Source organism: Apus apus, chromosome 2, assembly GCF_020740795.1.
Source record: "Apus apus isolate bApuApu2 chromosome 2, bApuApu2.pri.cur, whole genome shotgun sequence".
Classification (NCBI taxonomy): domain Eukaryota; kingdom Metazoa; phylum Chordata; class Aves; order Apodiformes; family Apodidae; genus Apus; species Apus apus.
Window position 1 is genome coordinate 112,652,073 of NC_067283.1, and position 23,821 is coordinate 112,675,893.

The 23,821-nt window shown below is 40.5% G+C and overlaps 1 protein-coding gene across 4 annotated transcripts in view; it reads right to left on the reverse strand.

The window, feature by feature from the left end:
- Positions 1-288: 288 nt before the first annotated feature.
- The window catches only part of NOL4 (nucleolar protein 4), a 201,266-nt gene continuing 177,733 nt past the window's right edge, over positions 289-23,821 (reverse strand). For all 4 annotated transcript variants that reach the window (XM_051611489.1, XM_051611487.1, XM_051611488.1 and 1 more), the window contains 3 exons: positions 13,389-13,569; positions 8,525-8,605; positions 289-2,255 (listed from right to left, as the gene is read on the reverse strand). In XM_051611489.1, coding sequence (XP_051467449.1) covers positions 2,062-2,255; positions 8,525-8,605; positions 13,389-13,569 — 456 coding nt within the window. In that variant the 3' untranslated portion in view covers positions 289-2,061. The remainder of the gene's footprint in view (positions 2,256-8,524; positions 8,606-13,388; positions 13,570-23,821) is intronic.

Consider the following 23,821-nt stretch of genomic DNA (forward strand, 5'->3'; position numbering starts at 1 on the left):
TAATTGTAGACTGGCAAAATGGTGTTGCTTCCAGGTATTTTTAAATTATAAAATGCTAGTGATTCGGTCCTCATGATTTATGGACCACCCACTTTTGCTTTATTGAGGAAATTCTTCACTAAAACAAAGCTCCAGCTAGTTCAGCCCACCGGATTTAGTCAATAATTTTGAGAAATGAGGCTTGGGTGTCTGCATGAATTGGACTAGGTCCTTCTTCCTCTTTAAAGACAGTAAAATAGCTTTAAAGGGTATGTCAATTTAAATGTTATAATGTTTCACAATAATGTATTTAAACACAGAAATCTGTTTATTTACCCAAACAAAACAGAGGAAATTATTCCAGCCCTCAGGTTTTGAATTCTCATTTAAATATGTGAACATCGGTCCACAACTTAGAGATGTTTGTGTATCTATGTACCTCCAAAATACTCATATTTCATAGGCTTTTCACATTAATATTCACCAACAGTATCACAAAAGTTCTTTTTCTTTTACAGAACTGTAAGCAACAGTAATTCTAGAAACACTAGAGAAAAAAAAAGCATAGCAATGTCCACAGTTACAAGAAAAAGTGCACATTACTTGGTCACAATCACAGTCATTACTTGGAAAACTATATGTAACAAGTAGATATAAAATATCACTGATGCCTTAAACTCATTGTCAAAAACGGAATTACATAAAATTTTGTACATGAAATAAGGCAAATTTAGGAATGCACAAGAAACTTGTTATTCAACAAAAGCTAAACAACAGAACAGATAGTACAATAAGCATAAACTAAAGTACTTTTTTTTCTATATACTGAAAAATAAGCCTGCTGTAGTGCACAAAGAAAACACCATTAATGTGTAATCAATATTATAAAATAAGAAATAGAGGGGTTGGGAAGAGTGGGGAAGGGGAAAGAAGAGTTTTATTATAGTTGCAGCTGCATCCATTAACAGTTTTGTACAAGTTTTAGCGAGGCCTGGGAATTTTACAAATCATACCAGAAGTGTCAATGACCTTCCTCCGTAAGAATTTTGTTTAAATTAAGCAAAACAAAATAAATACACACAAGAGTGCAAATTTTCAGATTGTCACTTGCAACCTCTTAACATTCATCATCTACATCCAATCACAACTAGAGGGACTTGTATAGGACAGCAGCAGTGATCATGGATTTAGATGAGCTCACTGTAAGAAATCAATTTATCTTTTTTTATTTTTTCTCAATGATATGTCTTTTTTAAAAAAAACCCTCAACTCTTTATTGATTGCTAATAAAGCTGCAATATATTACAGAATGGAACTGAGAATGGTATGAATGCAGGAAATGCATGCTTCCTTTGGAAGGTATTCCATAGATGACAATTTACAGTACAGGGGGGAAGAATTATCCAGCATCAAAAGTTACTTGTTGTAGAAAGAATATGAAGTTGGGGAGAAGGGCACAGTCAGGGGTTCAAGAGAGGAAGGGGGGACTTACAATAGCTCCTCAAAACATTTTCAGGACCAGTGAAAAAGTTTACCAAAGTAAAAATGAAAAATCTTGAATGAAAACAAAAATCTTTTCTTTTGTTTTGTTTTTTTATAAAAATTACATTTTTTTAAAATACAAGATCCTTTTAATTGCAATTATGCCCTGTGGCAACAGGACATTTGGCAACGCTTTGCCATATACTGCAGCTTTAAGTCCAATGAGTCAGTATCACATTCCACTAATATTGCACTTGGATCTTGAACCTTTGTTTGTTTGTTTTTTAAACCATCACAGCATCTTCTGTTTCCTCCACTTGTTAGAACGAGTTAATTTCTAGCCACTTTTTCGATATTTATGCTGACACACTAAAACAAAAGCAATAGGCTGGACACCGCAAAGTTACCTCAGAAATACCAGAGGTCAAAGTTCACTTGAAGCACCTTAACACATCACTTTATGGATCAAGAACAGTGGCATTATGGCAATTAACCCTCCTAAAAGACTGTGCAGTAACTGAAGTGTGTGCTCTGGGAAAGCAAAATGTCATTAGTGGAAACTCTGCGATAAGACCAGGCCGGTGGGAAAGGTCACGTGACTCAGTTCTGCTGCAAAATAAGGTTTTCCAGTTCATCTGCAGAACGCAATAAAAACGCGGCCGACTCCCGGTACCCTGCTACCAGCTGCCTCACGGCGTTGATTTCAGTGGGACTCAGCTGGGGTCTAGAGCTCGAACTACTGGAGGATCCAGAGCTGGTTGCTAACTGCCTCTTCATACTGAGATCTGTTGGACCTGCCGACAACAAAGGAAAAGGAAAGAAGCTTCAGATCCACTGCCAGAGACATTTCAGGGGTTTGTGGTGACAAATGGGGAGTAGCAAAATCTGCTCTCAGCTGCGTGCCAGTGAGAAGCAGCAGAAATAAGCCATAACTGGTCAGTTACCAGTTGCCTTGACAGGAGCCACAGGGATATATGTTCATACATGACAGACACCCTTTAAGTTTTACTTATGTAAGATGAGGGGCAAGTCCACTGCCAGCAGTCCACACCCTCTGGGGAGTATCCCAACAGTGTGGCCACTTGCACCCCAACACTGCCCTGCGATCTGACGCTGGTGAGCAGGCAGAAGGCTCATCTCCTGTGCCTTTCCCAGCTCCAGCTGCCATCCTATCCCTCATGGCAATCTGCACACTTCCATTTCATATCACAGCATATCAAACTTATGTTTTCCAGATATCTATTTTCACATTTTATGCTTCAATCAGCACACGGACAGATTGTGAATCCCTTACAGACATAGATAAATGGTCTTGACTAGCCCTGATGCCATGTGATCACTTACAGAAATAGCTGGTCATGAATAAGACCAGGCTGGTGACAATCTGGCTGCCACAGTGAGGAGGACAGCATCACCTGTGGCGGCTGCTCGCAGCTGACAAGAGTATCTGCAGCCATTACCAGGTTGCACCAGCAGCTCATACCGACATGCTTCACACTTTTCACCAAAATATTCTCAAGACCATGTATGCTGCAGGCAGAAGACAGCACTCCTGAGACCAGTCTGCAGGCTCCTGCAATCAGCAGAACCATCTGCCATCATGAAGCACACCCTTGTGCAGAATTTCCCTGGTCATTTGACCATGGTTACTAATCAGTTACGATGGATGGTGCTTTGATGAGATGTTTGCATTTTCCACTTAACGCAATACACTTTTTCTTCCTGGAGTGAACACGTGGACAGGCAGAATTGGACTGAGGACTTTTTTAAACAAAGAAGGATACAGATGGCAAGTGTACCTATCGAGCAGTTTATTAAGTGCAAATATGGAATAATACTGCTCATTCATTTTCACAGTGTCAAAAATCCACACTTTTGGCAGAGAGAAGATCAAACTAGCCTGCTCTTAATCTTACTACTCTCCTGGAAATTGGCATCAAGTTATCCAAAGCAATGTATCTTGCTTTCCTATGAGAAAAATGTCACTGTTCAATTTCAACTGGACAGTGTATTCCAATGCCAAGGCTTACTCAGCATTGGCTCACTGGATGGATCATGCTTCCTAAAAAGACTGGAATAATTTTAAAATTTAGCATATTCAGCTATAGAGTACAGAACACACCAATTCATACTCTAGAGGTTCTCCTGAATAATCCCATCAGAAATACAAGATCCAAACCCAGACTCATTTTAAGTACTAATGGAATGAGATCTACTGCTTTGCAGAAGCTGAAGATCTGGTCATAAATATTTTTTTTCTTTCTTTCTTTTCCTTTTTTTTTTTTTTTTTTTTTTCCTTTTATATTTATGCAGAGATATGGCTGAGGCCACTAAGAACATGAAGATTGCCATGTCCCCCCACTCACTGAAGTTAATGAAAATCTCCCCTGGACTAAAAGCAGAACTGGGTCTATGAAAAGAAACTACTCAAACAGAAAGGGTTCTATTTGATCTTATTTCCTACTACACAACTAGCTGGAACAGCACTTAGCCCTACTACTGTATCATCCAGCTTTACACTGGCATAAGTGAACTGACTTTTAAATGACTTCCAGTGTACAAAGGATAAATAAAAGGACAATTAGCTCAGTGAATTTGTTTCAGTGTGACTGCACGCTGCAGGGAAATGATCACAGTGTGAAGGAGCTCAGAGGATATTTCCAAGTAAAATCTTAACCCAGCACAGAGAAGAAGGGTATACAAATCATAAAGCCAGCTGGACTGAATGGCTGGTAAGAGGCCATTAAAGACTTCTATATTTATTGAGGCGGTAGCGAAAAAGCTACCACTGACATATTGAGGGCATTATGCTCCACATGAACCTGATTTAACTTTTATGTTCTTTCCTCGACTCTCATTCATGTCATTGCCAAAAACACACACCCGATATATGGCAGAACAGAGCTTTTGTGGCAGAGCACATCTTTTTTTCCTGAAACAGAACTGAAGGGCTTTTCTCATTGGTAGTCCAGATTTTTAAGTGATGAAACTGGATATCAAGTTAATTTCACTCATAAGTAGAAAATACACAGAAATGTGCTTGCTTTCATCTCTGAGGATTTTCCTTACAAAACATGATGAGACAAAGTAAAAGCTCCACACTGAAAGGAAGACTAGGAGAAGACATGATGTCTAGCATGCATAAATCAGTGTAACTCCTCAGAAGCATATAGAGCCACAGTGATTTACACAAACTGAAGATCTGGCTCAGTGTTTCTAGCCGTCCTGATCAGATACCATGAGGAAAGTTTTTTAACTCTTTGGAATATATATAATATTGAATCCTTGAAGGCAGTGGAAATAAAGTTTTGTGCAAGTGCAAATCTCCAGTCTGCACACACCAGGAACCACCAGGAACCAGAACTCCTCTTGGTCTGTGAGACTTCTGTTGTATATAGAGTTCTTGTATATAAAGGAAATAAGAAAATTCAGATTTTAATTATCCCAGCTACTTCAAACTACTTGGTGATATTTTGGTTTTTTTGTTTGTTTGTTTCTACTTCACTCCCCAACTCCTGATTTTTACTTAACAAGTCACAGTGTTGTCCTCATTCCCCTCAAAGGAAAGCCCCATGAGCAAAACACCAAATAAATCTAGACACACAGAGAAGTGTTCACGGCTATGGGTTCAGGACAGTGAGTGCACTGGTGTCGTTTCAGGAAGGGAAGCTGCATGTGCTCACAGAGAGCTGAAAAGAAAGAGAACAAGCGATGATGCCTGATGTAGGGATAAAGATTTTAGTCCTTTTTCTAATTATGTATGTGACCCCTACACCTCATCTCCAAGGCCTGCCTATGACAGCCCAAGCTTTATATCTGGGAGAATACTTCACTCAGAGACTAGCCCCAGGATGTATTACAGCAGTCTCAGCTTTTAATAGCTATGAAAGACACTCAATGGCCGTATTACTGATTCTTAAAGGTTGTCCAGGCTGCTACATGCTAAAAATGCTGTAACTTACCTGTAGCTTCATCAGTCATACCTAGTCATTCAGAAAATAAGGAATAAATGCATCTTGTTCTAACAGTGTTAATTTTTCCAGTGTAATTTTATGCACATCAGCTATAGACACACAGGAATCTAAATCTTACTTGTAAACACCTGCCATATTTCTTTAACCAGACAAATAAGTCATAGATATTCTGAAGGCTTAAAATAGCTGGTTAAGGTAGAGACTTCACATGTATCTATCTCCAAAAGTCATCATTATAGATGACTAAATCTGGAGAAAGCCAGACAGCTTCACCACCATTTCTTTTACTATCCTTACTTTAAATAGAACTATTTCCTTAGTATACTTAACATTATTTATTAAGCTGCCAGTCTTAATGGGAGCAAGGTAGTATATCCTTAGATGGAGGGAAATCTGAATGAATTACAATGACATTTGTAGTATCAGGTTCCTCCAAGGTGATACTGCACATGTTAGCATACTGCTTCCTGTCCTGGAGTACTTCAGGACAATTAAAAATCTTGATTGCAAACATTGTCAGGTTCTGCAACGTCTGCGTGTGCAAGTAAAGATGAAGCATATGTGGCAGAGATGAAGACAGGATACTTATTTTTACTGATTTAATTTAGTGCATAGTGTTACAGCTCACAATTCTCACCTCCCATGTTTACATAACAGCACAACATTCTCTCAGCAGCAGGTTAAACAAATTGCTGAGACAAATCAAGTCTTTTGTACTCTTTCAGAAATCTGAAGTATTGTTCCTCTGCCTCTTGCTGAGGCCACCTGATTGACATTTAACATGGGAATATTTTTTATTTACTGCCTCAGTCCAGTTACATAGACCTAATTTCCCCAGTGAAGTGAAACTGTTCTTGTTGGAACCACATCAAGCTGAATATGAGAACTCTGAAAACCCACTCTTCATGTGCTAGGCAATCATTTATCAAATTAGCTATCAGGAATATCTGCCATTAAATACACTGCAGGACAAATGGTTTTTCTGTATATTGCAAGACTTAAATGGAACTAGTTATTGCCTCATGGACTACTCATTAGCGACATGATTTACATCAAATTCCAAAATATGGGTCAGATGTAGACATGCTGTTACTGATTGCTTAGACACTATCAACTGTCTCAGCAAAAATCCCTTAAGAATGGTGTGCTGTCACTGCATAGCTGCCAAGCTTATAATTAACAACTACTGACAGAATAATAAATGTGTCAGTGACTCTCAAAATGGTTATCACTATTGCAGATAATAATTTAGAATTAAAAAATAATTAAAAAGCTATATGTGCTTAAGCATCTATGCTTCTACATTTTCATTAATAGTTAAATTATTGTTTTCATCAGTGAAGACAGAAAAAGCACTTGTAGAAAAATTTATTTTCCCCTGATTTGAAATCTCTCGTGTATCTTTCCTATTGCACTTATTCTCCTCTCCCCTTCCCCCCCCATGAGTGGCTTTAGAAGTGAGAATGTATTAGATTATAATATACTTCAATAAAAATAAATAGAAACAACTATCAGAGAATGCTGCTTTTTCCAAACAAGATGTATTTATTATTACAAGAATGTTTTATTGTGATATTATGCTTCTGTCAATGTTTCTTTTCCTCCTGCATTCAAACAGAGAGATGTACCTAAAACAATTGCTTCAAGTGCCAGAAGATCCCAGATCAATAAAATAAGAACTAATGAATTGGACCTTTTAAGCTTATTTCTCCCTTCTACACCTTTCCCTCTGGAAAACATACCTTCAGCTAGTTCAGACAGCAGAAAAAAATCTGCTGTGTTGCCTGAGGAAAGAAATCTGAAAACACACAAATGCCTGTGGCCACTGAACATCATGCATGTTCAACAATCAGCAACTACACTGGTTTGTGATGAAATGATTACTTGAGGTCCCCCAGTAATGTTCCCTAGCCACCATAGGTGATTAACTACGTGGCATACACCTGTCTTGCCTAATCACAGTCTCCTGAGCTTTATGCAAAGGTAGAATAGTAGGATACTGCCCAATAAATCTACAGACATTCCATCTCCATTCCTACGGTGGGAGCAGGATAATACTTGCATGTGCCATGTATCCAATAATTTCAAGTGGAGGACAAAGGGAGAAGAGGAATGTGGGGATGATGTTAATATGGAATTCAGCCAGCATTTCTCAGCAAGAAATTCCCACTTTTGCCACAACATAACTAAAACCATTTAACTTCTCCCAAGCCCACATTATGCCTTCTTCAAAACGGGATTAAACACACTCTCCCAAGCTCCTAACTTTGTTGCTTTTGTTCTGTGTCTCTCCATGCCCTAGGCTGCAGCTGTGCTAGAGATGAGGTGGTTTGTCTTTCTTCTCTCTCTCCACTTTGAGGTCATCAGGGTAGCACTGAGAACACAGGAGACTGTACAAGAGTAGAAGCGTAAAGAAGGGCTGGAGAGAACAACCACTGCGAAAATCCCATTCAGTCCTTACATCATGGACAGCCAGACTGTGGGTAACCCCAGTCAGAACGTTAAGAATTAGCTACACACTGAATATTCTCAGCTGACTTTTTTTTCCCTAGTTTATAGCCAAGAAGCCTCTACTGATCAAACAAATTACAGTATCTTACAGAAAGTTACAACTTCAACAAATTTGAGGGTTAGGAAATGAGGCACCCTCCCTACTGTCACAGGCAAAAGTGGACAAGAGTGCTTGGCCCTCCTCTCCATGCCCCAGAGCAGCATGGCCATGCTGATCGCTGAGGTTCAGCAACATCAGCTCCTGGAATTTGCCCCAGCTACCCTGTTGTCTTCGGCAGGGCTGCACTGCCTGAAGGACCGGGAGGCAGAAGGACCAGAAAGGTTGATTTGCACATGGGCAAGAGGCCCAGCTAAAATGGGGAACGGCTGGGAGAGCACAGCCCTCCTGCGACCCTGGAAGGGAGCAGTGGGGAGAGAAGAGTGGTGTCGTGGGAGTCCAGCAGCCACTAGCTGGACCATGAGGCCATTGGTCATGGTCTGCAGGCCCACCTGTGGGAGAGGAGGCTTAAAAAGAAGCCATCAAGAGCTCAGGGTTTGCTTGTGGTGTTAATGTATTCAGATTTGGTGGGAGTACTCACCTGAGCTGGAAGGGGACTGGACGTTTGTGGTGCCTGGGATGCAGTGCTGAGTCGCGGCTGTGGTGGAGGTAGGCTGCAGATCTGTGTAAAGAAATGGAGACACAACAGCTGCTTTGTCTTATCATGACACAAGGACGTGTCTTGCATGGTCAGTCTGTCCTCAAGACTGGAATACCCTCTCTTTTTACACAGGAAACAACTAAAGGAAACGACTGACATTTCTGCCCAGAAAACTAGGGGATGATGCAGAGGAAACAGTGCTGAACCACCTCCAGGAAACCTGGCAATGGTAGCAGAAACACTCTCTGCACCTCTTAGGGAAAATGGACTTGAGGAAACAAAATGGCTGTGGAGAACAAGGCTCCAACAAGCCCACCCCGGCTTCAGAGAGTGCTGACAGCTGGCAGTCACCAGAAGAGGATGGACTGCAGCACACTGGACAGAAACGTGCAGAGACGGAGCAATCCCAGTCTGTCAGAAGAGGCTCAGGTAGAAGGCAGGGACTTCAACAGCTTCTGGCAGCAGCAAGAGATTTTGCTCCCAGCAGAGCTGCCTATCCCCTGCCCTCACCCTCCTGCATGCAAGCTGGGTGTCCCTCCATGCTTGATCCAGATGTGATGGGTCAGGGCCAGCTGAAGCCTTTGTGGTTGGTTAGGAGCTGACAAGCTAATTTTGTTCATACCCACTTGCTCGCTCCACCATGGAGCTTTTCTGCTCAGTTCTGTTGCTGGAACTGCATTACCCTTAAAAAAGGAAAGTTGTGGAAATCCACCCTTCTTAAAGAGCAGCTCTGCTTTAACGTCGACAAGAATCAAAGACAATGTGCCCAAAGGCTTCTACCCAGCCCATGTACAGGCTGACAGAGGCTCTGTCAACCCACAGATTGCTTGGAGAGAAGCTTTCCAGCTGAACTGGCTTGGCCTAAAGGGTTTAAAAGCAGGGGGAAAAAGATCCTTGTGCTGTAAGCCCAAGCCTTCTCCTGCTGTGCTTTTTTCCTGCCCACAATAAAAGAGGGGTCACTGTACAAGCTGTTGCATTCTGCTTGGTCATATTGAGCAGTTGCAGAAGGCTTGCCCCATACAGTTGTGCAAGGAGCTAATTACAATTCTGTAATTAGCCATGTGGAAGGACAGACTGAGGAGGGAAGCACTGCAATAACAGGCACAGAGAGGTCCCTGAGCCAGGGCCACCAAACAGTTGGGCGAAGTCTATAAGATGGGATCACTGTAGCGATGAACTAATTATAGGGGAAATATATATATATATATATAATTAAACTAAATTAGTCACAGCAAACAAAATACATGCATCAGCTGGACTACTGATAGGAGAGCTAATTGGGCATAGTCACTATGTTACTATGGAGGAAGGTCCAGAAATAAGTGTTCAAGCAGCAAGTTTTAGCAAGCTTTTGTAACTTCTCCTTTTTTTTCTGTTTTAGCAGATACACAAAACCAGACTGCATTTGTTTATACACACATCCTGAATGAGGTGTATATTTATTTTTACATTAGGAGAACATTTGTAAATGTAACAAGAACATTTGATGAGTTACTAAGTTGAAAAGGAAATGTATTCTTAAATTCATAGGTCCTGAAAACAATTTGCAAGCAAATACCCTGTTCCCTTGAGAGGGAACTCATTAACCATTGTAAAAGCCTGGCATATATTTGGAACAAGAGTCCTTGCAAAAGAATAATGGTTGCAAACAACTGTCCTGTGTGAGGTCCATTAGGAGAGCAATGTTTACCCCTCTCAGCTACAACTCCATCCACTCTTAGTCTACAAATGAAAAAGCAAATACCCATGGACATACCAGAGAGGACTGACAGATCCCAAAGCACTGGCCTCCCAGCCCACCAGTTTCATCTGGAGGGAAACCAACTAATGGAGCCAGAGCACTTTACCCTCAATAGTCAAGAGATAATTAGGTTGGCTACTGATTGCTTTTGTGTCAATGAAACTCAGAATTGATGGATTGTGGCCTTTCCACAACTTTCCTAATGATCTTCCTGAAATGGCAAGTGGCTCACAAATCAGCATCCAGCTAGACTGTTAGTATCAACAACTGATTTCCAACTGCTGGCACAAAGACTTTTGGTTCATGCAGCTGATACATGATAGCATATTTGTTAGTAAATTCAATAGAAATATAGCCTAATAAAAGTCTACTAAAATAATTAATTTGCTATACTAAGGGTTGCTTTTAAAACAATGTGCTTTGTGAAACTATCAGTCGACTATGCCAATCATCCTGCAGGTTGTGATAACATCAAGTCTTCTAAGAACCTGTGGCACCTATAGACAACAGTTATGTGGATTCTGACCCACCTGGGCAACCTACCAGCGGGAAACTGGAGACAGGACCAGGACGAGAGACCAGGACAAAGACGACAAAGGACTAGAATCAACAAAGACCCCCAAAGGAGACCTTCGAGCATGCATAATTACAAAGATAGCCAATTCCAGGAAATGAAATGACTATGTAAAGGAATTCTGGGAACTCATTGACATGGAACTGAATATGCATGTTTTTGGTGTATATTAGTCAGGGTGTTTCACTGACTCACTGGAGCACTCATGGTGGAGATTCCCCAGTGCTGCCCAGCGCTGCAATAAGGAATGCCTGCTCAGTAACAGCTTGTTTGTTGTTACTGGGTCTTGATCTCGGAATCCTTACCCAGCCACACCCAGCCTCCTGCTTCGGTGAGGAGTGTTAGAAAGCAAGGGGGTTTGGAAGCTCCAAAATTTTTGTTTCACAGCTTATGTGCTTTGGATCCTGTAGGATCCCTGGGGAGAAGATGGACACCTTTGCACAACACTCTTAACTATGCACAACCATCTGGAAGAGCTGCAATGGCTTACTAGTCTTACAAAGTAAGAGGATATCCAGACAAAATTTTCCAGTGCAAGTAGAGAAAGGCAGGGATGAAACCTCCCAATCTTGTCTAGTGGGAGGTGTCCCATGACAGTGGGGTTGGAACTAGATGATCTGTAAGGTCCCTTCCAGCCCAAACCATTCTATGATGTTTGAGCATATGTCAGCACGCAAACCACAGGCATCCACTCAGGTGGAGAAGGTCCCCTCGTTCCAGCGATGCAACAGGGAGGAATGCAGCACACTGCATGGTTCCCTGGCTGTATTAGTTACACAGCGTCTGGCAGTTCCTGAATAATCAGTTTGTCCTGCAAAACCCATCCTGAGATTTAATTGTGAACAAGCACTGGAGTCCTCTATGTGAAAGGTACAAAGAAAATGTTGCTTCTAATCAGAAAGCAACTGCTGATTCAATAAGTTGAATTTGTACTTCATTTTCTTCAAACTTCATGCTGAAATGACATAGGATACTTCTGCCTAAATCACACAATTCACTGAAAAATGGGAGTTACTAAAATGTATCCTATTACAAGAGGTTTGAAGGGAACAGCAAGTACACAAAACAGTTGTGATTCCACACAATTTAGAGTTATGTAAAACTGGACAATTCTGACAGCTTCTTCTGACAAATAACACATGGGGAGTTTAATCCTACTCTTAGTTGGGTAAAAGAGCAAATGCCAACTGTTTTCAGTGGAATCTGGCTTGGACCTTCTCTGGCCACAATGTAAGAGACAATTTTAAAGTTCTTGTGCATTTTCCCAAGAAATGAGCTTTCCACAGCCAGTCTTACTCTTATGAAAATATTTGATCAGAGATCATATTCAGTATCTCAGATGTGTTTTTCCTGCATATGGAAACAATTGTAATCATCATTCACTCTCTTCAAGTCAAGGACTTTCGATAACTAAAATATTATCTTTTAAAAGCCTTTCGAAAATCTAATGCAAATAATTCACAGGATTTATCCTTTGAGGATTTTGGGGGGTGTGAGAAAGCAGACACGACTGAAGGTTGCCAAGACACCACACACCAATAACTCCTTTTAGGCTGCAGCCCTGATAGCATTTTGAAACGGCTTAGCCTGTAGAAAATAAGAGACTATAGCTGAACAGTTACTGTCTCGCCTAAGTCAGCCCATGTACCTGAAGCAGCACTCTCCTCAGCCAGGACAAAAAAACAGGGAATTCTCTGTCCTCTGAAACATTTTTAAAATACCATTCTTGGATCAGTCTTCTAGAGTAATCACTTTTCTCTGACAGACAATACCCTTGTTACCAGCATAGGCAATCCATTTCCTTTGCTCTGAATTTGTATGACGCCAATAGGGGGGGCTATTTTGAACAAATAATCCAATGAGTTTACATTTGTTTGTTAGAGGTGCTTGCTAATGTAAGAAGAAAGGAATGTTGTCTATTTAAATGAAATCCAGCTTCATATTGGCACATAATTACCTGCATCATTTTTAGCTTAAGGTATAGATAGATGTGCTGCTTTCTCATTTAACACTTGTCATGCCAGATCCTTATCTGCAATAAATTAAAGTAGCTAGAGAAACCATGTAAGAAATCTAGATTAAATAATTTCTGCTATAAAATATGGCATTTGGTGTTTTCAAGCTCCAGCCACAACAATACTAATGGCCTCATTTTGTCATTGGTAGAGGAAAGGACAATAACAACAGGGTAGGTCCTCATAAAGTCATGCAAATCAACTTAAGATCTAACCCATCTTTTTTTTATTCATCTTTGTTACAGATTTCAGGTTGAATCTTGTCCTATTGTGAATTACTCCCTTGAAACTGAAAGGAGACTAGCATGCAGTGAGCAAGTATTTTGCTCAGCAGCAGTTGTTTGCAGGATTGTGTTCCTGCTCATTATCTGGTAATAGCCTATGGGTACTGAACCCCTCAGACTAGCTTTCTGTACAGCAGGGGGAAACGTACACATGAGCACATACACAGGTACATTTTGCAAGGAAACTCACCACTGCTAGAAGCATCGTTGAGATTTAGCAGCCCACCTCCAAGCCCTCTGTAACTATGGTAACTGTAGGTCCCGTTGCCGTTGATGTACAACACCTCCTGTGTGCTGGAAACAGCTGATGTTGAGTAAGTGACCTGGGCTGGCTCCTGTTTGTACTGTTTGTCAGCTGGAGCAGCCTCATCCTGCAAAAAAACAAAGAAAGGTTTTGAATTATTGTTACATTTTACCTTTCATGAGAGGGTCGTTTTCATTGTTAAGACTCCACATCTATTGCTTTCAGAAAAGTATAATACATGTCAAAAAAAGCACAGATGTTTTTCTGGTTTACCATGTATCCACTGAAAAGAAAGAGTGGAAATAAGTAAAAATTCCTAAAAATCTGAGAATATTCATTTATTTGTATTCCACAAGGCAACCATACTGTTTCTTAAAGGAGAAGGTTCATCCTTTCACTCTGAAGAGCTCACAATCCCCTGCAAAACCCAACTCTGTCCATAAATTGTGTGGGAGAGGATAGAAAAAAGCCACTACTTTCTGAGCACAGAAGTGTCTCCTTCAAGCCAGAGAATCATATCTTTATCAACAAGACAAAAAAAAATATAGAATGCTCCAACTACTTCTTATGAAGTATCAGCTTCAGAAATGACAGAAGGAATAGAGGAAGGGAATAAAACAGCATTTCCTGTGTTTGCAGAGGCTGAGTGGGTGTCCATCCACACAAGAGCCAAGTGGTAAGGATTCCTCTAAAATCACAGCTTGAAAGCACTGTGAGTGAGTAGTGACTGTACCCCCTGAGTTCCCCTCAGTGCTCCCTGTTTGCCTCTTAGATGCTTGCATAATATTTAACAGGATTTAACACAACAGGCCTCCCATTCTCCTCTAAAGGAGATCATGTTTCAGATGAAAGTGTATTTTTCCCCATCTGCACTTACTGTAGTTACTGCTTTGGAGCATCTCACCTCCACTTGTGATTACAGAATGCCCCTGTGGCAACTTTAAGGACACACAGGTGAAAAAAAAGAAAATAATTAAGGGAAGATTTAATGTGTTTTAGTAGTTGGAAACAAGGAAAACTATCAGTGTGTGACTCAGCCCACTGCAGGGACCTGAGTGCCAGAATTTCTGATTTAGTCTGAAAATGTATTTGAACTTTTTCTTTGTTTCTTTCAACTTGTAGAATTTTTGTGGGCCTGATTTTACACTCTTACCTGGTGAAAATTTTTTCAGTGATTTCAAATAAAATGGATCTATGGAAGATCAGTATTAAAAAAAAAAAAGGTGAGAATCTTTGCAGCCTTTTCAGAGTACTTAACTAAAAAATGATCTGTTATAATTATCTCCCCGTCATGTAAGATTTTATTTATTTCATAGAATCATAGAATCATTAAGGTTGGAAGGGACCTTAAAGATCATCAAGTTCCAACCACCCTGCCAAGAGCAGGGAATCCTACCACTAGACCAGGTTGCACAAAACCTCATCCAACCTGGACTTAAAAACCTCCAGGGATGGGGCATCAACAACCTCCCTGGGCAACACATTCCAGTTCCTCACCACCCTTAGAGTGAAGAATTTCTTCCTAATACCTAACCTAAATCTCCCCTCTCTCATCTCTCGTTTTAAAACCATTACCCCTTGTCCTATCAATATCTTCTCTGATGAAAAGCCCCTCCCCAGCTTTCCTGTAGCCCCTTCAGGCACTGGAAGGCTGCTATAAGGTCTCCTCAGAGCCTTCTCTTCTCTAGGCTGAACAGCCCCAACTCTCTCAGCCTGTCTTCACAGCAGAGGTGCTCCAGCTCTTTGATCATCTTGGTGGCCCTTCTCTGGACTCCCTCCAACAGGTCCATATCTTTCATGCCTCTCTCTTCTGCACACCCTTTTCTGGTTGCTAAACACAGCAAACTTGCTAAGAATGCTATGAATATCTCCAACCTTATTTTTAAGCATTTACTTAAAAATAAGAATGAATATTACCAGCACAGAGGGACCATATAGTTCAGCATCCAGTCCCTGTGTTGAAGCAAAACAGGTTCTGAAGCATCTTTCCTGTTTGCATTAGGAGCAGTCATCGGTTCCACCTCTGAAATAAGACACTAGCAACTTTTCTGAGGTGAAGATACCCCTGTCTTGTTGATATTTCCTGATGAAGGATGCTTGGGCACAACTGAGATGACTCAGGAGAAGGTATATATATTATTAACAGAAATTTTAATATTTCATACAGAACACTGAACCTTCAGATAATTAATCCCATAAACAATCAGAATGGGGCCTCTTGGGAACCAATATGGGCTGAGGCAAAGCTTTGCATTTTTTAAGAGAGTTGGTGAAACTATTCTGTGCGGTTTTTTAAGTAATAATAAACAAAGGGCCAAATTGCAAGGTATTTTTGCCAGGAATTCAACTTTATTATCATTTACCTTTTATCTTCGAAGGTCATTGCTGTGTCTTATAAGAGTAATTGTATTGTTTTCTCTGAGAAAGCATCCATAAACTACACAGTAAAGTTCTATCTTGGCAACAATGCTTAACTCATTGTCCAAGTCTTTAACACTCTCATGGATGAGATGTTCTGTATCCTTATGTCTCAAATTAGATGATACTTCCTGCCATTGACTCACTCAGAGGTTCATTTTATTTTCACAAAGATCATCAAGGGATCTTCTGAAAATTTATCAAAGTACTGGGCTGTGTTTAAGGAGTGCAGTGCAAGGGGGACTAACTCCTATAGGTCAGCAGGGTATCAGAGGGCCTGTTTCCTTATCCTGACTGCCTGGAGCACAGAAATTTGCTGTTCCTGAATTTATGTGTCCTCCAGAGCCCTTCTAGTCAGTGCATTGAAAACCTACCAGTGAGTTTCTTGCAGAACTAATGCCCTGAACTTCTAGCAGAGCACAGCAAGCAGAGCCTAGCCAGAGAGCACAGCAAAGGCGCTTGGTGCACCCTAGTGCATACCAGCCCATATGTTAGAGCACATGGCCAAGAAGTGGGAGACCTGAGTCCTGGCTCCTCGTTGGAATACATGGTGAAGAGGTGGAACATTTGGGATGCAAAGTCTTTGCTAGCTGTGGTGAGGATGGGACCTGAACTCAGAGCTGCCATCTCCTAGCAACCAGGCTCAAAGCCAGTCTGCAGTGGGAGTCGTAGCTGAAGCTGTGCCACTGTGGAGAAAGAAAAGCACAATTCAAGGGGCTTCAGAGATAGCAAACAAAAAAGGGAGCATGACTCAGTTCCTTTTTGGAGAAATGCTACCCTGGGAGGCTTCCAGCCCAGCTCCTTTCCAGCTACTCCCAAACACAAAACTCAGAAGCTGCTCATAGGTCAGGAATCTAAGGCTGGGGATGTGCTGCTCAAGGGGGTTCTTTGTATTGAACTAATCACAGCCTGTGCAACACTAAGGTGTGCCATGGGCTGGGACTTGAGGTGGAACCCAGGCATCCTGATGGGAAATGCACTCCTGGGAAAGATGGAAGGGGTTGAGGAGAATGCTGAGCCCCAGACTCCTGGTTCTGCACACGAGCCTTAATGTCTCAGCCACTAGGCAAAAGATGGCTCCCTCTAAATATTACTCATGTTTTTTAAGTGCAGATCAATCACCTGTACCTAAATGATGCAAAAGTTGCCATATATTTCAGACCTGAAACCTGGGACTTAAGTTCCAAATACCCTTATCTCAGTGCTTCAGGATGCCTAAATGCAGAAGCATGGCAGGATTTTTGGCAAGTGCTTTCTGAGCAGGCTCAGATGTTAACCCTACTGGTAGGATTATGAACCATTAGTCTGGCCCCAGGTCGGAGTGGGGGTTACCTCTCACACATTCCCCTGGGATTTAAGCAGGGAATGGCTTCAGGTTGCAACAGGGTAGGTTTAGACTAGACATTAGGAAAAAAAAATTCACAGAAAGAGCGGTCAGACACTGGAATAGGCTGCCCAGGGAGGTGGTTGAGTCACCATTCCTGGATGTGTTGGTGGATATGGTTTAGGGGAAAACTTTGTAGAACAGCGTTGATGGTTGGACTGGATGATCCCAAGGGTCTTTTCCAACCTGAATAGTTCTATGATTTTATGATTCATTTTTCAGAAATATTTTGTACTTCAAAAGGCAAAACTGTAGCCTTCTTCCTTGCAGCCTCACCAAGGATAAAAAAGCCAGACTTTCTTTCTCTTGAGGAGACAGAGAACATAAATATCATACTACTTACTTTTGTATACCTGAGATTTATTCTGTACAGGCTCATTCTCTTCTTTCTTTTAATCTTAATTGCCTTTGCTTATAAACTAATGTAGAAATTAAACAAATACAGTGTTGTTCGAGAACTGAGGTATGTTTAATATTCTGTGTTAGTCATTCAGTATTTCTTGTTTCCCTCTATATTATGTTTGCACTAGGAGGGCTTAATAATTTATTTAAAATGTTATTTTAAAATATTTTAGTTTCATAATAATCAGTAAAAAAATCATTAGCCATTCATTAATATATACCTGGAACACACACTGTAATTCATAACAAATTTATGAAACCTGTAAAGTATTAACTATTTTAAAAATATTACTAATTTCTCTTCAGTAAGAAGTATTAACAAGGTGGAGATAAAACATTTGTCCACCTAGAATCTGACTTATCAACATTTTGTATATGGCAATGGAAATAAGTCATCCGTTTAACAATATCTCTTTTCTGAATTGGTTTTGAAGGAGAATTAAGCATATAATTGAGCATATAATCTAGAAAATTATGGAAATCACAGAAATGCAAAAATATCTTTTATGTACAAAAGCATGCTAAAACAAAAAAATTATCTGTTCACTTGAAAAAGTGGAGCCATGAAGCACATCCTCAGCTTGGTATATATCAGAGATACCTATCACAACTTTACACCCAGGTCTCTACTAGGAGAATGTTGGGGGTTTTTTCCATAAATGAGTGAACAGATCAAGTTATTTTATCTTATTTTTAATCACGGAAGCAATTAAATAACCCTCTAAATATAGTACATACCAAGAAAGGATTTCACGAGTTATCGCATAACCAGTATATTGAAAAAGCCCTGCCTTGTTTTGATTGATTTTTAGGGAGGTGGGTGTTGGCCTCTTCTCTCATGTAAATAACAAGATTGGAGGAAATGGCCTGAAGTTGCACCAGGGGAGATTTAGACTAGATATTAGGAAGAATTTCTTCACTGAAAGAGTGTTCAGGGCCTGGAATGGGCTGCCCAGGGTGGTGGTGGAGTCACCATCCCTGGAGGTATTTAAAAACCTTGTAGATGAGGCACTTCAGGACTTGCCCTAGTGGGCAATTATTTTAAATTTTATTTATATATTTATTTATTATTTTTTATTTTGGAGCAGGGTGGGGGGTTGACAGTTGGACACAGTGATCTTAAAGTTCTTTTCCAACCGTGACAATTCTGTGATTCTTGTGATATTCTGAGCAGCGCTAATCAATAGTTTAAAAGGAAATACCATCCACAGCAACACAGATGCTAGTGCAGAATGTCACGACTGTGGTGCCAAAAGGGAGGCTCACCAGGAGCATCCCAGCCTCCTGTTCCCCATGCTGGTGGAGGCACAGCACATACTTTCCAAAAAGCCTGTCCTTCGTGGAAGTAACTCTAACAATGTCATTGCTCCTTTCTGTTCCCATGTCCTTCACCACTACCAAAATAATGAAGAAGTAATAGCTTGTTAAAATAAAAAGCCCTGGAAAAATCTGTGCTACATGGAGTTTTGATCTCACATATATACAAATGGCAGAAATTCTGTGTATTCCCATTAAGAATAGAGCAGTGGAACTGCACTGGCTCCACTGTCAGCAACAGGCGTTCCTAAAACACACATGTAAATCCTGAAAGGGTGTGTGTATTCACACCACCTCACATGGACAATACTAGCTGGCCATAAAGCTAATAAAACTTCTGCAACAAGAACATAAATGGTAATGTTCCTAAAGTGGCAATGGATTTAACTACTGCTTTCATGAAATGCAATGTCTACCAGACTGACAAATTAACAACTCTCAGAATGACAGCTTTTAACTGCCCCATGTCAAGGTAATTTATTCCCACTCAATTAGAAAAGAGACAAAAAGGGAAACACATTTTAGCCTCACATTTCTTGATAGTTTCTTTTTTTACTATGTTAAACTGAAAAATGTGGATTGTTTGTTGTTCTTGTGCATAAACACTTTCCTTAGAATAGCACTTTGAGGTTAAGAAAACTCAAACGCAGATTAGTCATCAAAGAAATAGCAAACCAGGGACCCAAGATTTGCATATGGTTTTCCATTTTTTCAGCACAAGAAAAAAAAAATCATTCACATGAAAAAACAAAACACGCTTTCATGTGCTTTCATTTTTTTTCTTAGTCCAAATAGCTTGTAGCATGGCTTTAGAAGAAAGGAGATAATGTTTAATATAATTTTTCCATTTGGAAACCACCAATTTTTTTCTCCGTTGTTTGAATCAAAAGTAAAATAAATAGAAACACATGATAAAACCATGTAGCAACCTACAAAGCATACCCAATTAATCCTCACACTACTCCTGTTAGATAGGAATTTTATCACAGCTTTTCAGATGGTGAGATTCTGGCAACAAAGGCAATCTTAAGCTAGCATTACATAATATGTGCAGCGCTTGAGTTCTGCAGCCATCACAACATAACAGACTTCTCTTTGATTAATTTAATTGTTAAATAAATGGGAAGGAATTCAGAAGTTCCACCACGTGGCACCCTGCTGAATCTGCAGGGCACTGCGGGGCTGGGAGCTCTCTGATCATCTCAGCTCTTGTGCAGAAAAACAGCTGCTGGGGTGAGTGGCCATTGTCATCTGCATGGAGAAAGGTATTTAAAGGAGTATGAGCCACAGAATTCCTTGGTTCCCACTGCAGGGCCTGGAAGGTGGTCTCCTAGACACCTGGAGATCACTGCCGTTTCCCTGCCCGTCACCTATTACCTATACCCTGTGCTCTGGCTCTTCAAATGCATACTGTCCCTTCAAAATCCCTGACTCCTCATCCCATCCTCCTTCTCTGGTTACATCTTCTATCCTCCATCTCAGTTTCAGTCTTCTTGCCTTTCCAAACAAGTCTCTTGCTGCCTGACACCTGAGCAAACTCAGGCCCCTTCATTTTCTAATTTGCATGTAAGCAGTATCACATCCACTGATGGTCTCACCTGAGATGTTCTCTCCCTCCTCAGACTACTGTCAGTCTCCTAATCCCCAAAATGCTGTCCCACAAGTAGCAAAGCCAAATTCTACAATTAGCCAAGGCAGCTCCTATTTTCAACCCACATTATTTTTCACCAGTAATGCCTGATCCTCTTTCACAATTATTTTTTTAATTACCTGACCAGTTTCCTTCACATAGCCAGCCTCAGCTACTCACTTCCTCATCCAACTCCATCTCATAATCTTACTTTCCCTTCACCCTTTATCTTTGCTCCTGCCATGCTTCACAGACCCAACACTCTTCCCCTCCTTTTTGCACTGAGATCAGATTCCTAGTCACATGCACAGAAATTTGAATAATCTGGGAATTTAGCAGTTAAAGTGCTTTGACTGACTAAGCATGTGCATTCAGTGTCACACCCTTGGCATAAATGACACCACTATATTACAGAAACACAGAGCCTTAGTTTTGGTTTTTTTGTGGTTTATGGTTTTTTTTTGTTGTTTGGGGTTTTTTAAGGAATGGTAAATACATTTAAGGATCAAACTACCATTATAGGACAAAATTTTCCTCATTTTTGAGAATGGCTAAAGTTTTCTCTCAAAGAGTTCAACAGTTGGAAGACAGAACCATAAATGTAATCCCTGGGGTACGAGAGTCAAAGTTATCACCCCATTGCACACCTGGTATTATAATGGGAAATGTCAGGTAATCTTAATAACTTGTGACACTATCAACTGTTTGGATGGCACACGTTGTTCTGACAGAACACTGAATCTTTTAATAGCTTTAATTACATTAAATTAATTATCTAGTGTTGGACCCAGCTTTTAATTTTATGACCAATATCCTGGAAGCCTAGACAGCTAAATATTGTTTTGGCACATCTCAGTAGGCTACATTTTCAGCATTACAGCTGTTGCCTCAGTGTGCTTAGCAATGGTGGAAACAGCATTCTGCAAATTCTGTGTGATTTTTCACTTTAGTCTTGGTTTCCACAGCATATTCCTTCTCCCCTCTCCAGTTGCTAAAGTTTATGTTGGGATTACTCCTCACTAAATAAAACCTGTTTAAGACTAGGGAGGACTGAACAAAATTAAATAGACGTATGTAATTCACTGAGTTTGAAATCCAAATGAAACTTCACGGGAGTCCTTCGCATTGTCTGACCTTCATACTAAAAGTACTGAATATTTATATAGCCCTTTAAAGTGACAACATCTCTTAATATTGTAGGAGGTGCTCTTACAGCTGTGATCTAAGCATGGACTGTAGGTCTGTAGACCTTTTTCTAGACCAGGAGAAGAACTTCTGTGCCCAAAAGCTGATCTAATAAAAGGTACTACCTTCCTCAGAAAGCCTTATTTCTCTTACAATAAGCAAAAGCCAGATTTTTTGGTTGAAGTCAGCTGAGATTCAGTACTCACAATGAGAAAAGCCAAGCAGTTCCCTCATGAATTTGTGCACAGGAAGTTAATTTGTGTGACCTGTTTGCCATGCTGCATCCTTCTCAAAAGTATTTAAATAAAGTCCTACAAAATTTCCAGTACCTATATTGAGAGATTATTAATCTAAAATTAACATCTACCTGAGATTTCAACTCATCACACCAGACCAACAGCTAAAACCTGAAAAAGGAATTGCTGGAATATTTATAGTGTGTTTAGGAAAATATTTAAAAGCTACCACAGATATATTTTATTCAAGTGGCAAAATTATCCTCTGATAACTTTCCAATACACATAGATAGATGCATACATATTACGTGTGTGCATGTGTGTGTGTACACACTTGGGTATTGCTCCACCTCTCAGGCTATTCACAGTATTTGACAATCCCATAACGTGCTGTCCAAAATCATCAGATCAGAGTTATTTAACAAATAATTGCACCTCTGGGCAGATTCCTCCCCCTTTAAGTTTAGTTGTCCTTCATAAACAGCATTGCAGGTCTTCTCAGAGGATAAGGCACTAGAATTATGGATGAAGTCACTGCACAATCAGCAGAAAGACCCCTGAGGTTTTCCCCAGAAGCAGTAAAGGCAAATTTGAGCAAGCTAGCTAAAATAAAGCATAAATTCAAGTTCAAATAATATCACAGCACTCACGCCAGATATTTTTTAGATTGGGAAGTGTTTTGATAATTCAGGGTGGATTTAGCAGAGAAATCTAAAGCAGCATAATTGCTGTCCTCAGGCATGCACACTGTTTCTCCTCTTTCAAGGAACAATTGGGGGAATGCAAAGCTTTCTATTTCCCACCCTCTGTTATCAGATCTAGACCATGTTTTTCCCTACCGCTCTCTCTGCGTTATTTTCTTTGCTTTTATTACTTAAATCAACACTTCAACACAAGAGACAGGCGTGCGTTGTGCAAGGCTGCATAGTGCACTGCACTGTATGCACAGCAATGACCTCCTCAGTGCATTTTCAAATAACGTGTCCTGCAATGGCCAGCACCAGATTACAAACAGCTACAGGCATGTAATAGGAAGTACCAGACCTGGTTTGAACACATGAATCGTGCCAATGCCTTTGAGTTTTTGCAAAATTCCTATGTGGTCACAGTCTATTTCACAAAATACATGTGACATTTCCCATAGAGAAAGTGGTACAAATTCAGACAAAGGGGAAAAGGTGCAGAGGAGTCTTCAGGGCCACCTTTTTCTGCTTTGCAGAGGAACAACAGAAGAGAGAGTAGGTGGAACTTTTGCTCCTCCTTATTGTACCAAGAGAGAGAAGAGATTTGTTGGGGCCCAGGGCTCAGACAGAATTTTTTTCTCTCCAGATAGGCAGACAAGAAAGATAGATTTTTACTCTAAGCTTTTTACTTTAAGCTTTGTTTCAGTAGTCAGCCTTGAGAATTCCCACCTCCTCTATTTGCACCTCCCACACATTCTCAGCCAAACTTTTCCTTCAAAGGAAAGCCAGTTTCCCTTGGGACACTGCATCATGGACTCCTTCAGCATGCCACAGAAGATGGGACCAGAGAGAATATGAAAGGATCCTTTCCTTCCCTTTGCCACCTCTATAGATTTCTCAGCCTAAGATATCTGAATGCACAGGGCCAGGGGCACAGGTCAGGCTTGCTAAGAGAGCTCATTTGATCCCAAAAGTGAAGCACTGCATAATGAGCTCCAAGGCCTAGGATGCACCTGCTGAAATTAGATTATCTGAAAATCTGAAGAAAATAAAGGTAAAACTTCAGTGGAGATGAAGTACACCTTATGTCATGTTTATTCTTATGTTGCTGCATATCCACCCTA